The 16,350-nt window shown below is 39.0% G+C and overlaps 1 protein-coding gene across 2 annotated transcripts; it reads left to right on the forward strand.

Moving 5' to 3' along the window:
• The first annotated feature begins 2,644 nt into the window (after positions 1 to 2,644).
• On the forward strand, positions 2,645 to 12,640 carry LOC133545122 (zinc finger protein 567-like). Of its 2 annotated transcripts, none has more exons than XR_009804732.1 (2): positions 2,645 to 2,768; positions 9,889 to 12,640. XR_009804732.1 is itself a non-coding variant. In XM_061890475.1 (2 exons), the coding sequence occupies exons 1-2, from the start codon at positions 4,897 to 4,899 to the stop codon at positions 10,911 to 10,913; spliced, it is 1,152 nt and encodes a 383-aa protein (XP_061746459.1). In that variant the 5' UTR covers positions 4,468 to 4,896; the 3' UTR covers positions 10,914 to 12,640. The 2 variants fall into 2 exon arrangements, 1 of the variants encoding a protein (XP_061746459.1); XM_061890475.1 differs by lacking the exon at positions 2,645 to 2,768 and adding an exon at positions 4,468 to 5,023.
• The last annotated feature ends 3,710 nt before the right edge of the window (positions 12,641 to 16,350 follow it).

Below are 16,350 nucleotides of genomic sequence, written 5' to 3' on the forward strand. Positions count from 1 at the left end.
CCGACCGGTAGGAGGCCACGGGGAAAACCTGGGACACATTGGGTAGACTATGTCTCCAACCTGGCCTGGGAACGCCTCGCGATCCACCAGGAAGAGCTGGACGAAGTGGCTGGGGAGAGGAAAGCGACCCGACCTCAGATAAGCGGAAGAAGATGGATGGATGGATGGATTCTGCTTTCATGGATAAATGTTTGCCTTTTAGACATTGTTTTAACATTATCTGAATTTTTTACAGACTGTTCCTTGGGACCAACTACCTTGAAAACCTTTCAGTGTCACTGCTCATTCTGGCATGTGTAGAAGTGGCATTATGATCAGTAATGTAAATGCATGTGCTGTCAGTTCCTGATACATGCCAGTGGATTATACTTTTATAGTATTACTTGGCTATAAAAAGCTGAATGAGTTTTTATTAGTAAGAGTGCACATGTGTGTTACTGTGTATGTTGTTTGAGTGCTAATATTATTATTGTTATTAAAAACACTTGGTATTGCGTCTAACTTTTTTCTATGCTACTAAATGTTTTCATTTAGTAGAACCAGTGCCTGAGTGAAAAAGCTAAGCGTACATCCCGAGTTATCATTGAATATATATTCTACAACAACATGACTACAAAGTATTAGTTGCAAGCATGAACGCCTAATTAATTCCTAACCATTTTTATTCAATATAATTAGTCATTGTAAAACATTTTTAAAATATGTATACGTTCTGTTAAACCACAAATGGTAACATAAGCAAACCGGTGATGAACTAGTCATATGTGTAAAAAAAAAAAAAAAGGAACTTTAAGCTTGCTGTCATTTTGATTTGCTGGACTACCTCTGTAACAAAATTTAGGAATATTTTCTGTGGATTATCCATGTTCTTCTTTAGTTACATTACTCTGTTCCATGAATCTTCTTTCATTTGCATGCCAGATTGTTTACGTTCACTTGACAAGGCTACTCCACTCACTTCAATTTTACCAAATGTCATTTTATTGTTAACAATTAAATATAAAGTTGGTAAAGATGTGAGAGTAAGAAGTAAACAAACCTGTTCTGTGTAACGCAACTTGATGTTTCTTGAAAACAGTGTCCAGGAGTCGATTGTTCTCCTTTCTCGTTTCAGAAAGTTTTGCCTAGTATTCTGCTGTCTTTTTTTTTCTAACACTACAAATATTTCTTCAACGGCAGCAGTTAGTCGCTGATCCACCAACGCTCTCAACATTTGTGATGTAGACATTTTCACACAATCACAACATTTTACTCTGAACATCTATCTGATAACTTAAATGATAAATGGGTTGTACTTGTATAGCGCTTTTCTACCTTCAAGGTACTCAAAGCGCTTTGACACTACTTCCACATTTACCCATTCACACACACATTCACACACTGATGGAGGGAGCTGCCATGCAAGGCGCCAACCAGCACCCATCAGGAGCAAGGGTGAAGTGTCCTGCTCAGGACACAACGGACGTGACGTGGTTGGTACTAGGTGGGAATTGAACCAGGGACGCTCGGGTTGCGCACGGCCACTCTTCCACTGCGCCACGCCGTCCCTACTTCTGTGTCTTCTGTTAGCAGCTAACAAGCTAAGCTAACTACAGAGCTAAGCTAACAAATAAACGAGACAATTTTATCCTTGAATAAATAATTAAATATGTATTTCATATGACATGAATATATATATACTATATATATATATATATATATATATATATATATATATATATATATATATATATATATATATATATATATATATATATATATTAATCGTATATATGGCAGTAAAATATAGTATTTGACACATTTTATTTTGTAATACTTGGTAGGTAAAAATAAAGAAAATACATTATAATATAATATGATACAATATGAAATCTATACATAAATGTTCTACCAATTGTCCCTCTCAGCGTTGCAGTGGGGCTGGAGCCTATCCCAGCTGCACTCTGGTGGAACGCCGCCTAATCACAAGGCCAAAACAGACAACTTTCACCCACTCAGGACACTTTAGTGTTGCCAATCAACCTACCTCCAGGCACATGTCTGTGGCGGTGCAGAAGCCAGAGCACCCGGAGAGAAACAATAGAACATAATATATGTTAATAATAAAACATAGATTTCAACTACGTGAACTCACATATGTCACTGTAATGTACTTCTGCTAATCTTTTAATCCTGCAACTCTGAGCCAGTATCCAGTCCACATGGATGAGTGAGGATGCGTGCAAGGAGACCGACGTGTCCGATACCTGCTCAGTCAGCCAAGACACTGTAAAGTTTGTCCGTCCCAGTGCTCAGCGCCAGCTCCGCAGCCCTGTCTCTTCATCCGCATCTCCTCCAGTCTCTCCAAATGGACTCTGGTGTGGCAGAGACCCAGCAGCTGGTCTCCGGTAGGCAGATCCAGAAGTTCACAAAAAGCACCGCAGAAGTCACGAAAGTCCCGCCCCTTGTCACACAGTCCCAAAGGGTCCCCAACCAAAAGGCAAAAAAAACCCCACATGAAAACAAGAGGGAAACAGCAGGAACACAAAAGGATGAAACAAGAGCACAGAGCTCCTGCCACCAGCAGCCACTACAGCGGCGCTGTGATGTAACATTATTCGGTAATAAGAAGGGACCTTTATTTTGAAGGCGAGTTGCTCCTTCCTCTGGTTTCCGGAAGTCTGCCTGTGACAGTCTGACGCTCACTTGTATACACACGAGACGTATTTACGTGATTCAGCGCTTAAAGTTTGTTGTTTCTTCCACGAAGTGCCTTGGAAACATTGTCTGTAAGTCTTGTGTCTGTTTTATGAGTAGCATGAAGAGGTTGTGTGTGCGTGTAAATGTAAAAAAATAGTACTGTGTGAAGATAGCTTGTTCTCCTGTTTTAGCTTGTTGCTACTTAGCATTTAGCTTATTTGCTCCCTTGCTCATTCCTCTAAAGGAGGGTGCAATGTTTGTGTCTCTCCTCTTCAGTATATAATGTATATTATCCTGTGTTTATAAGCATTCCATATGTACATCTTATTCATGTGTGGCCTTGAGTGTTAGGACTATTTACATACATTTATGAGCACTGTTTACATGCTATTGTATGGGCTGTGTGTGTGTGTGTGAAAACATGTTATGCAGCAAAAATTTATGGACATGTTGTTACTTAGTAGTGTTTATTTGGCATGTATTATGTGTCACTTTATACAGTTTTACAAACAAAAAAGATAACCAAAACAAAAACAAAATCAATACAAGAAAAAGAGAAAACAAAGAAAGAAATGACCAATTAGAGAAGAAGAAAGGAAAAGTGCATTCTCTGTGAAAACCACTAAAGCTTCTTAAAGATAAAAGGCCTGGACTCTTTTTTCCATTTCCTTGGGATCTTCATGTTAACTATCTGTCAACTTGTTTACGTCACGAACACAGACACGTAGGACGGAATAGGCGCCATCTTAATGAAATACTTGTATGTTTTAGTAATGTATGTATAAAAAATAATATCTTACCTCGGAATAAAAGGGAACAAGAATATTATAAAGGAATTAGGTGTATCGCCACAATTTCAACCACTTTTACGCTTCTGTCATTGTAATGAATGACGCACGGGGGCGCCACTAACTCCCATCGCATCATCCATCCATACATCCATCTTCTTCCGCTTATCCGAGGTCGGGTCACGGGGGCAACAGCCTAAGCAGGGAAACCCAGACTTCCCTCTCCCCAGCCACTTCGTCTAGCTCTTCCCGGGGGATCCCGAGGCGTTCCCAGGCCAGCCGGGAGACATAGTCTTCCCAACGTGTCCTGGGTCTTCCCCGTGGCCTCCTACCGGTTGGACATGCCCTAAACACCTCCCTAGGGAGGCGTTCGGGTGGCATCCTGACCAGATGCCCGAACCACCTCATCTGGCTCCTCTCAATGAGAAGGAGCAGCGGCTTTACTTTGAGTTCCTCCCGGATGACAGAGTTTCTCACCCTATCTCTAAGGGAGAGCCCCGCCACACGACGGAGGAAACTCATTTCGGCCGCTTGTACCCGTGATCTTATCCTTTCGGTCATGACCCAAAGCTCATGACAATAGGTGAGGATGGGAATGTAGATCGACCGGTAAATTAAGAGCTTTGCCTTCCGGCTCAGCTCCTTCTTCACCACAACGGATCGGTACAACGTCCGCATTACTGAAAACGCCGCACCGATCCGCCTGTCGATCTCACGATTCACTCTTCCCTCACTCGTGAACAAGACTCCTAGGTACTTGAACTCCTCCACTTGGGGCATCGCATCATTTATTTTTTAAATGTTGATATTTTTTTAAACTTAACATTTACTGTAACCTAACAAAAAACATTTCACATTTTCAGAATTCTGAAGTAAATAAAGTATTATAAAAATAACTTTTAAAAAATCGATGTATTTTCCATTTAAGGTTGCTGGACACATCTTTCGGGTTTGTGTACAGATCTGTGCGGTTTCACTGTATTTTTTCAATAACGTTGGTTTTGTTTGTAATCGTTTATTAAGACATCGTTATTGAAGTACAGATGACCCAAAAGAACCATGGTAAGTAAGTGTGGCAAAACAAGTTGGCGGAAGTGATGTCGGTACGCGCATGCGTGGACCGATCGGGTGACAAAGCAAGATGGCGTCTGACGGAGAAAGCCTAATCGCGGGCATTATATTTCTGTATTCTTACATATATTTTGTTTAATAGAGTACACACGGTTAATAATTGTTTGTAGCCGGATACATTAGTCTGAGCGCACTTTGACACTCCTCCTGTTTGATAGCTTCACTTAAGATAGCTTGCAGCTAGTTTAACTGGCTAGTTAGCTTAGCTTGTTAGCTGCTAACAAAGAGACGCGGAAGTTATTTAAACATCGCTAAGTAGGGAACTAATGTGAGTGTAAAGTGTTGTGTTTGTGTGAAAATGTGCAAAAGAACGATAGCAAAGTGTGAGGAGGAACTTTGGCCAACAAAAGAGGAGAAGGAGCAACAACATCAACTACTGGAAATTTATTATAAGAAACATCATCAAGTTGTGTTTCACAGAACAGGTTTGTTTACTTCTTACTCTCACATCTTTACTAACTTTATATTTCATTATTAACACTATTCTTAAATATATTGTGTATAAGAAGTTTGGTTGGCTTGTGAGGATGATGTACATACAGTCGTGGTCAAAAGTTTACATACACTTGTAAAGAACATAATGTCATGGCTGGCTTGAGCTTCTAATAATTTCTACAATTCTTATTGTTTTGTGATAGAGTGATTGGAGCACATACTTATTGGTCGCAAAAAACATTCATGAAGTTTGGTTCTTTTATGAATTTATTATGGGTCTACTGAAAATGTGACCAAATCGGCTGGGTCTGAAGTATAAATACAGCAATGTTATATGCAGTCTATAATATATACAGCAATGACAGTAGGAATGGTGTTCCTGGAATTACAGGCCTCACCTTTTCTCCTCCAAACATATTGCTGGGTATTGTGGCCAAACAGCTCAATTTTTGTTTCATCTGACATCACATGAACAAAAATAAGACCTTCCGGAGTAAAGTTCTGTGGTCAGATGAAACAAAAATTGAACTGTTTGGCCACAATATCCAGCAATATAGTTGGAGGAGACAAAGCAAGGTATTTAACCCCAGGAACACGATTACCACCGTCAAGCATGGTGGTGGTAGTATTATGCTATGGGTCTGTTTTGCTACCAATGAAACTGGTGCTTTTAATGTGACAATGAAAAAGGAAGATTACCTCCAAATTCTTCAGGACAACCTAAAATCATCGGCCCGGAGGTTAGGTCTTAGGCGTTGTTGGGTGTTCCAAAAAGACAATGACCCCAAACACACGTCAAAAGTGGTAAAGGAATGGCTAAATCAGGCGAGAATGAAGGTTTTAGAATTGCCTTCCCAAAGTTCTGACTTAAACGTGTGGAAAATGCTGAAGACGCAAGTCCATGTCAGAAAACCAAAAAATAATAGCTAACTTGCACCAATTTTGTCAAGAGGAGTGGTCGAAAATTCAACCAGAAGCTTGTGGATGGCTACCAAAAGCGCTTTGTTGCAGTGAAACTTGCCAAAAGACATGTAACCAAATATTAACATTGCACCTTTGCTTTATCCAAGCAGTCATGACATTTTCGCACCAGTATTTTGGCTTTCTTCACTGTCTAAGCATGTCAGCATCATCCTCCATCTTGTCATTGATGATGTGGCCTAAGTATTTGACATTGTTGCACACACACAGGGTTTGACCAGACAAATATAAACCTGGGAAATTAAGATGGTGATCCTCCTTGGTCCTACATATCATTATCATACTCTTTGTGGCATTATACTTGATGTCAAACTTGACTCCATAGTCTGAGCATATGTTAAGAAGCTGGTGGAACCCTGCACCACTGGGAGATATAATGGCCAAATCATCAGCGTACATAAACTGGTTGATAAAGGTGTTCCCCATGATGCACCCTGTTCTGCATTCTTTCCACTGCCTTGACAGGTCATCCATAGACAGGCTAAATAGGCCTGGTGATAGAAGCCCACCCTGCCGTACCCCATTGCCGACTCTAAAGGGAGAGGATAAACTACTCCCCCATTTTACCTGCTTCATCTGCCTGTCGTACCAATATGCCAGAATATACCCAGAACACCCCTATGCTTCAGATTGGTGAAGAGATTGAGATGGTTGACTCTGTCAAATGCCTCAGATCAGGGGCGCTCACACTTTTTCTGCAGGCGAGCTACTTTTCAATTGACCAAGTCGAGGAGATCTACCTCATTCCTATTTATAATTTATATTTAGGGAATAACCAGTAGAAAATGGATGGATGGATGGATTTATGAAAGAGACATTTTTGTTAACAAGTTAATGGTGTTTAATGATATTACAAGCATGTTTAACACACATAGATTCCTTTCTTTCATGAAGACAAGAATATAAGTAGGTGTATTTGATTCTGATGACTTGCATTGATTGGAATTAGACAGTGGTGCTGATAACGTCCGCATTTTCAAATGGAGGAAAAAAAAAGTCCTCCTTTCCGTCCAATACCACATGAAAGTGGTTGGATTTGGCATCTCATTTGTCCAACTTGCATACTCGTTTTTAAACACTTTGTTATGAGAGTAGCATGTGTGTGTGGCCCTTTAATGTCTGGCAGCAGGTGAGTGACGTCAGTGAGTGTGCGGGTGGGCAAGCAAGTGAGAAAGCGGTCGCTGAGGGCGGGGGAGAAATACATTGGCATCAAACTCCGTAGCTTGCTAGCTTGTGCACGCTAGCTTTCTGAGACTCTTATTTTGTTAGCACAGGCAGGATGAAACAGGTCTTTTATGGTGAAGACAGGAACTGTGCGGTCGGTCTTTAGAGTTTTGACAGTAGGTACGAAGTCTCTAGATATAAAATGTGTTTCTCTGCGTCCGCCCTGTTAGTGATTTTTTTCTTAAATATGAGCTCGCAGCAGCCAGCGTCATCTCACAAGATCCTCGGGTGCCGAGAATGTCAAACAACTGACGAAAGTGAAGTCTTGGTATGATTGATGATTGCTCATTTTTATGTATAGTTTTTAATGCCTGGCTTGAGATCGACTGACACACCCTCCGAGATCGACCAGTCGATCACGATCGACGTAATGGGCACCCCTGCTTTAGATGCATCAATAAACCCTACCAACATTGTAGAGCCTTGCGCTCTGTATTTTTCTACTGCTTCTTTTAAAGCATAAATACATAAGTCAGTGCTGTACTTGCTCTTAAAGCCAAATTGGTTGTCTGCGGTTTAAATAAGATCCCCAACTCTGTATATTATCACACTTTCCAGCACTTTAGATAGCACGCTGGCTCGGGCGATAGGTTGATAATTGTCCATAGTCCCTACCTTACGAGCCTCGTCTTTAATGACAGGTACTAAAACAACTGTCAGCATAGCAGCTGGCAGGATGCCATGCATTACCAACCTACCAATATATACCTACTGCATGTACATAAAACCTTAATGGAGGTGTGTGGATGTTTTTTTAAGTTCTTTGTAGGCAGAGTATACAGACTCCAATAGCCTCTATTGTAAGCAGACTTTGGATCGCATTTATTTACTATTTACAACGCATAAGAAAGAAAAAATGTGTGTTCTTGATAGGCAAAATAAAAAAAAAGTGTGGTTTCCTTTTAAGTGAAGTGTATTTATTTAGCTCTTTTCTCTAGTGACTCAAAGCACTTTACATAGTGAAACCCATGATCTAAGCTACATTTAAACCAGTGTGGGTGGCACTGGGAGCAGGTGGGTATAGTATCTTGCTCAAGGACACAACGGCAGTGACAAGGATCAAACCTGGAACCGTTGAGTTGCTGGCCTACCAACCGAGCCACGCTGACCTCAGAATGTGTTAAATGCTATCAAAATCTCATAAAAATCGTAAATACATTCTAGAAATGTCTCAATGATTCCATGAACAATATTTTTATTTTGGAACTTTGTAATGTAACGTGTTTCTATTTACACTTTTGTTAAAATGTAATAATCACTTATTCTTCACTGTTAAAGAGAGTAATAAGCACTCGTTTTGTTGTTTGATACTTTTACTTTTAAGAGCTTTAGCAGTGTTTCTGTGGATCATTAAAAATCATTCGATGGTCTTTTCTTAAATTAAGGCCCTAAATGGTATTAAAAACCATTAAATACGATGTCCAGAGACATTAAAATATTCATGCAATCATAAGCTTGGACTGATATAAATGAAAATAAACCTAATAACTTAATTCTTGCCGTCTTCAATATATTGCTATGTCCGTCTGTTTCCTTCTTGGTCTGTGGATTTTAAACTGGACTAAGAGGTCTCACTCTTTGCATCGCTCTCAGCACCTGAGCATGTTTATTCCACAGCAGACTTACATGAACAAAGTAAGCCTCTTGTCACTCATTCACAATCTTTATTTTGGCTACTTGAAATTCTCCTCCACACATTTTCCTGCATGCAGTAGTGTTAGTGACACTCACTTTAATGTTGGAAATAGAAATAGTCATTTTAATACAACACTGTAGTACAGGCCCCCATACAGTTGCACGGGCTATGCCTGTTATATGATTCTTTAATTTTAAGCCTTTTAAAATTACCATGTTTTTGTCCGTTTGTGTCAGGGAGGTGAAATTAGGTCTGAAACCCTTTTGACAAGTTGCCTTCATGTTTATTAGGACTTTTCAAAGTGTAAAATACCATTCGCCTTAAACATAATTTTTTACTTTAAAATTAAACTCGATCATTTATTTTGTGTTTATGCATGACTTCCTGTCCCACACGAGCAGATTTTGGCTCAATTGAACCGCCTTGTTGTGGCGACCACTAAATATAGAAGCTAGGTGGTGGAAATTGACACATTGACTTGGAAACAAATACGGAATGAGTCTGTCACCGTGGCGCTGCCGTTCCAAATCCAGTGGAAATCCCCGGTTACATTTACAAATGTTGCATGGCAAGATCAATGACGAAACCTTACTTTGTGTTCAAAGCACGAACCAAAAGGAAATACACTTTCAACCCACAGCACTCACAGTGAGCAAACTTGACCACAATATTGCATCATAGCAGAGACAACAATACAGAATACAGATTTACACTGTAAACGGCCTAATCTTTTCTCCAAGTTTATACATCAGTAACTGACATTAAAATCACAGGAGGCGCTGGAGCATATCCCAGCTGCACTCAGGCAGCAGGGAATTTATTGTAATATAGATTTTAGACGATATTGCCCAGCCCTCATAAAAAAGGGTTTTATTTTCCTGTGAATAATGTTGTAAAGAGCAGTGTGTTTGTTTTCAGGCCAATCAATATCATAACTTGTTTTTTTAAGTTCATGTGAACTTACTGACTGATATAGACATTTCTCAAGCATGTTTGTCATTTTGTGTTCTGCAGACGTCTGTGAAGAAGAACTTCTGCCTGAAAAACTGGAGTGTAGCTTCAGGATAGTGAAGGAGGATCCATCAAAGAAGAAGACCAGGCGCCACAGACCCTCTGGCGTCTCCTTTTCCTTTTTGACACAGACCCTTCCCTGTAAAAAGGAAGAGGAAGACTCATTGACCCCCCACATTAAAAAGGAAGAGGATGAACACCGCATCAGTAAGCCTAAATGGTTGGTGGAGTTCCCAGTGACTGGTGTCCCTGTGAAGAGTGAAGATGATGAGGTCAAAGGTGAAGGTGAGGAGAGGGGAGGGGGGGAGCCTCCAAGCAGCAGCTCAACACAACACATGACAACAGAAGCTGTTGGAGACCACTGTGGAGGATCACAAGCAGACAAGCTCTTAGCTCCACTATCAGATAGTGAGGACACAACGTCACACTCTCCTGACACTGATGATGAAGACTCTAAAGATGATAAGACATGTCACACTGACAACACTCACTTCAAATGTTCTCACTGTGACAAAACCTTTAAATACCATTGTCATCTGAAAGTACACATGAGAACACACACTGGTGAAAAACCTTTCTCTTGTTCAATCTGTGGTAAAGGTTTTGCACAAAGTTCATGTTTGGTAAAACAAAAAACAATACACACTGGAGAACAATATTGTATCTGTTCAATCTGTGGTAAAGGTTTTGTAGAAAGTGGCAATTTGAAAGTACACATGAAAAGACACACTGGTGAAAAACCTTTTTCTTGTTCAATCTGTGGTAAAGGTTTTGTAGAAAGTAGCTCTTTGAAAAGACACATGAGAACACACACTGGTGAAAAACCTTTTTCTTGTTTAATCTGTGGCTTATCTCTTACAAGGAAGGAATATTTGAAAGTACACATGAGAACGCACACTGGTGAAAAACATTTTTCCTGTTCAGTCTGTGGTAAGAGTTTTACAAATACTGTCAATATGAAAACACACGAGAACACACACTGGCGAAAAATCACATTTCTGTTCAATCTGCAACAGAAGCTTTTGTGACCGATCAAACCTTGTAGCACACATGAGAAGACACCCAGGAGAGAAAGTGTTGAGTTGCAGTGTGTGTGGTGAAAGATTCTCTTATAAGTACCAGTGTAAGAAACACAAGTGTGCTGGTGAGAACAGCAGCAGCAAATGAAACTGCAGGATTTGAAATAAACTGTCAAAACTTTAATTGTGACTTTCTAACAACATCAGCACATATAACATGTGTGACATTGATGTTTGTGTAACAATCTTTTAATATGCTTCTACATTTATAGATTAGATATTTTATATTAGTGCTTTTTTCAGTCAAATACATGCATTAATATGCAACATTGTGTGCTTTTATTAAAAATTTAACAAAACAATTTGACTGAAAAGGTAAGTGTAAACAGTACAAGACATATTTTACATAAAATAAACATTTTATTTTTATATATATGCATAATACAATGTTAGACTTATTTATAATAGTGTTTTTTATAGGCGTTTGAAATATTGAAGTATTACATATTTTTATTTTTAATTGTTAATGATCCCATAGGTTATCACCTTTATATGATATACATATGTACTGGTTCACATCCAAAACATCTTCTGGACCACTTCAGGAAGCATGTTATTATTTACTTAATACATCATTTGAACAGTTGTCTTTTTTGCAATTCTAAAATGTGTGACTTTATGAATCATTTGTTGGGTCTCTATAATCTATTTTATTAATTATCTTTATTACTCTCTTTTGTATTATGATGATTGTGTTGTGATTGTTTTATATGTATGTCCCCAGACATTTATGCAATGTGAAAGTGAAAGAAAATGGCTGATTTGTTTTTAGAGAGTTATATTTGTGGATTTTAAAAAAAATCCCATTGTTGTGTTTTAAACACTTGTTTGTTTGTTTTTTTCTTTTTTTAACATCCCAAAAACAATATCAATATCAATCAAAGTTCAGAGTGTCAGGCAAAAGCCAATAATGAACATTTACTTTGCATAAATTCATAAAATAAACTGTTTATTTTGTTTCCCTATCACAGACTGAACAGGTCTTGTCTTCAATTGCAAAAGTACATCCTAAAAAATATTTTAAGTGGTCGATTCGTTTTTTTTTTGTTTTTTTTTAACGAACTCCTTTGCTTTTGGAAGAATGGAACCTTTCAAGTTATGAGTAGTTTTTTGTGTTCCACAGAAAATACAGTAAAGAAGAAATAATAAAGAAGAAATAGTAAAGAAGTAAAAAAAGATGATATTCTGTAATTAGAATAATTTGAACGAAAGCCTTTCCAAAGAGGTACACAGCTGTATGTGCGGCGGCAGGTGCTTGAGCCGTAACAATCTTTCTACAATCCTGTCAGCAATGAAAGGCAGTTTTGTTTCCTTCAGGCCGAGTGTATGCCTTCCATGAATGTTTACTGTGCTCCCCGTAAGCTGTGGCTTGCTATTGAAAAGAAGTCAATAGTGCATATTGTACCTGTTTTGCTGGCTGTGTAATTATATAGGATCATAGAAAACCCAATCTCAATTTAAAAAAAATTATATTAAATGTTTAACTTGTTTAGTGCTTAAGTTTTAACCCAAAACGCAATGCATGTAATATTCATTCTGTTTGTGTAAAAGTTCAACATTTAGAATGATTTTGAAGTTTTTAAGACTTTTGCCATCTCCAGGTATTGCATACATTACAATGATTTGTGTGACTCTAGAAAAATAAAATAAAATTGATGATGATCATGTTCCACAGATTCCACTTTAGTGTTGAGTTTTGGGGACAGAAAAAAAGAAGAATGTGTCATTTATAACCATTTGCAGAGTAATATAACTCTTAATTGGTACTTTTTAGTAAACAAATAACTGTCAATTGATATAACCTATTAGTAGGTAATCCATTACACTTACATTTCTGATGACAGGATAACAATGATGTAATGTACCTTTTATGAATATTTGTACACAACATTATTGTATAATGCAGCAATATGTTTCAACAATGTTTATTTCAACTATTGTCCATGTCATGTTTTTCCATACGTGCCGTGGTGGATTCAGAACTCTCCTCTACTTGGCCAGTCTGTGGGATAACTTCATCCATGGAAGCAGCAGCAGTAGTTGACGCTGATGTTGAAGTTTCTGTAGGTCCATGCCGCTCTAGTGTTCTTCTTTTTAACACGACAACTGTTGATGTATAGCCCATTTCTAAAAATCATCCGTTGGTTTACCATGCAAGAAATAATAACTGCAAGATCTGTGAGTCTTTTGTAGGCTTCCAGTCCACCCACTTGTTATTAGCGTTCTTACATTTCCTATTAAAAGCCTTAATCCATCTTATTTTCATGTCTGGATCTTTTTGGAAATGGCTACTGTTTGAATGGTGGATCACAAACACATCTTCCTGAGTCAAAATAACTCTCATCAATGTCAGACATACTTTGTTTCCATCGTGTGAGGTGATATGTACTATAAGAACATCTCACAATTAAGCACATTTTTTTCAGCATATTGAAAAATATACACGACGCGGAATAAACAATCATTCAGATATATATCTACTACTATTCACGTTAAAGAGTAAACACAAATCACAAACTTACAAAGTTTACTAAAAAAGTATGGAGTCGCTTGGCTTTGATTATCCGTCACGTACTTTGACCTCGACAAATTGGACATGTGCAGAAGCCAACATGGAAGTGGTCCATAGAAATATCGGAAGAGATCACCAATGCAAAAGATAGCAAAAAGAAGCATTAGACACAATTAATCATAGTATCTTAATAAACAAATTAGAACAGTATGGAATCAGAAGGTTGGTCTTGAACTGGGTTAGAAGCTACTTAACCAACAGGAGGTGTACAAAAAAACTGCCTCTGTAACGCTTGTTTTCTTTTTGTGTCATCGGGTTGCTTGAGTGTAGATCACTTTTACGACACTGGAGGGGGCATTGAATGCATCATTGCATCAGCAGGCTCTGAAAGTTACTGTGAACTTCAAAGTCAATTGTTTAATTGGCTGAGTAAATTACTTTATATAAACTTCAATATCACTTATGTGCTTAAAACTGTATCGCAACTAATTGTATCGGTTTTATTGTAGTCTAATGGCTGTTCGGCATCAAATTGACAAGCTAATTGCTAGCTGAATATCATACCCTGGTTGGGGCCTGTTTGTAGCATTGGACATGTTTGTTAGCCCCAAGTTACAATTTCCAATTATTGTTCTGATGCTATTTACATTCTATTACTCATTACATTACTTAGGGCTGGGATGTTCAAATCCTGTGCATTTATGTACACTGTGTATACACAGCTAAGTGATGTATATTTAAAAGCCCTGTCGCAGGTTTGTGCCTATATTTCATTGCATTGTGGTGACTTTAGTTCAGGGGTCTCAAACTTACTGGATGCAGAGTCTGGGTGAGGCTGGGCCGTGAGAAAAGATTTCTTTAAAAAAAATGTTGCATACTCCTCAGCATGTCTAGTTGTATAATGACGTTTCAAATTGTATCCCTTGTGCACCGTAACTTTCTCTGTGCAAATAAAGAAATATTGCATCTCCCACTTTTCCTGGAAATGTCTTTGCTCATCACAAACCTTTCTATTCATCTTTTAAAAAGACATGTTTAGGGTTGTGGAATATATTTGTGTTCAGCCGACGCACAGAGAATAATGTTATTTCCGTAATGTGTGTCGTTCCGCTTTTCCTCCCTACACATATTTGCCAACCTTGGGACCTCCGATTTTGGTTCAATTCCCACCTGGTACCAACTTTGTCAAGTCTGTTGTGTCCTGAGCAAGACACTAAACTCTTGCTCCTGATGGTAGCTGGTTGGCGCCTTGCATGGCAGCTCCCTCCATCAGTATGGGTAAATGTGGAAGTAGTGTCAAAGCGCTTTGAGTACCTTAAAGATAGAAAAGCGCTACACAAGTACAACTCATTTATCATTTATTTATTTAAATGAGAACGTGATGTTGCTTCCAGCTGCATAGCCATCTTTTCAAAGCATAAGATACACCATCGATCTCCATTTTGCAAGGTGGGCCATAATTCTGGGTTGTGAACAATGCTGCGCTGCGAACACTTTGTGCTTTGCTGACTGACCGTTCATGGCTGAGTATATCCGTTTACCGTGTTCAATGGAGAAGTCTGTTCTACAAAATTTACAGGCAACATACCCCTTCCCCTTCGAACTCTCCTGGATAAACTGAAATTCTTGTTTCCAATAGTTCTGGAACTGGCAAGTGTATTTCTTTATTTTGCCCGTCAACGGTGTAATATATTGGGTTGGAGTCAATAACCAGGCGACGTGATGAAGTTACGTCTCTTTACTGTGGGCTTCAGAACAGACATTATTTTCTATGTACAGTGGACGGCAGTATTGTCCTGTTTAAGAGGGTCACACCATTGAGTCAGGTTCTCTTGGAGCTGGAGTGGGCGTGGCCTCCAGCTCCATCTAAATTTCGGGAGATTTTCGGGATGAAATTTGTCCCGGGAGGTTTTCGGGAGAGGCGCTGAATTTCGGGAGTCTCCCGGAAAATCCGGGAGGGTTGGCAAGTATGTCCCTACAGCAACACGGCGGTCGGCGGATAATAGCCAGGAAAAAACAGGGGTAGCGAGCGCTAAAAAGTGACGACTTCCGGACTGTTATCCGGCGTCATATAAAAATATATGTAGTGTTAATCGTGTGAGGCAATGCAAATTAAACAATAAAAAAAACTAATAACGGTTTGAATTGGTCCAGGTTATCGGGGACTGTTATTACTGACGGACAGGTGTCGCGGTATGACTGCAGCCAGACACGTAAGAAAACCCTTGTCTCCATGGCAACGTCTCTGTCGCTTTCACTCACTCGCTGCTTTTCCACTAACGCAGGGGTAGGCAACCCAGAACGTTGAAAGAACCACTTTAGAGCCAAATAACACAACACTTTCAAGCGCCATTCATATTAAACTCACGGGCCACACTAACATTAAACTTTCATATTAAGGTGGGGCCGCAAAATAACGTCTCGCGGGCCGCAATTGTCCCGCGGGCCACGTGTCTGTAACCCCTGCTTTAGTTGATTTAAAATGATTATATTTGTTTAGAATAGGAAACCACAGACACACACACACAAAAACATGCACGCAAACAAACAACTCATGCAAGTCTTCAATAGACAATTAAACCTACAAATCTTAACTTGGACAATCTATTTTTCCTCCTGCACTCACCTGAACGAATAATTGCTGTCCTAACTCGACACCCTGAAGTGATTGCTAATCCATATTAATCCAGTCATAGTCATCACCACAGGAGGCAACATGTGAAGATAGGGGAACACACTTTTACACAGCTCAAAATATCGTGTGGTGTACTTCAGGGATCAATTCTTGGACCAAGACTGTTCACTCTTTATATAAACAACATTTGTAAAGTTACAAAGGACTTAAAGTTAGTATAATTTGCAGATGATACAACT

This window comes from Nerophis ophidion, linkage group LG28, assembly GCF_033978795.1.
Source record: "Nerophis ophidion isolate RoL-2023_Sa linkage group LG28, RoL_Noph_v1.0, whole genome shotgun sequence".
Classification (NCBI taxonomy): Eukaryota; Metazoa; Chordata; class Actinopteri; order Syngnathiformes; family Syngnathidae; genus Nerophis; species Nerophis ophidion.

What these genes read in the sequence shown, in the direction of transcription:
- LOC133545122 (XM_061890475.1), top strand. Translation starts at nt 4,897, where the DNA reads ATGTGCAAAAGAACGATAGCAAAGTGTGAGGAGGAACTTTGGCCAACA. An exon ending in AGTTGTGTTTCACAGAACAG is followed by an intron (nt 5,024 to 9,888) that starts GTTTGTTTACTT and finishes TGTGTTCTGCAG; the next exon opens with ACGTCTGTGAAGAAGAACTT.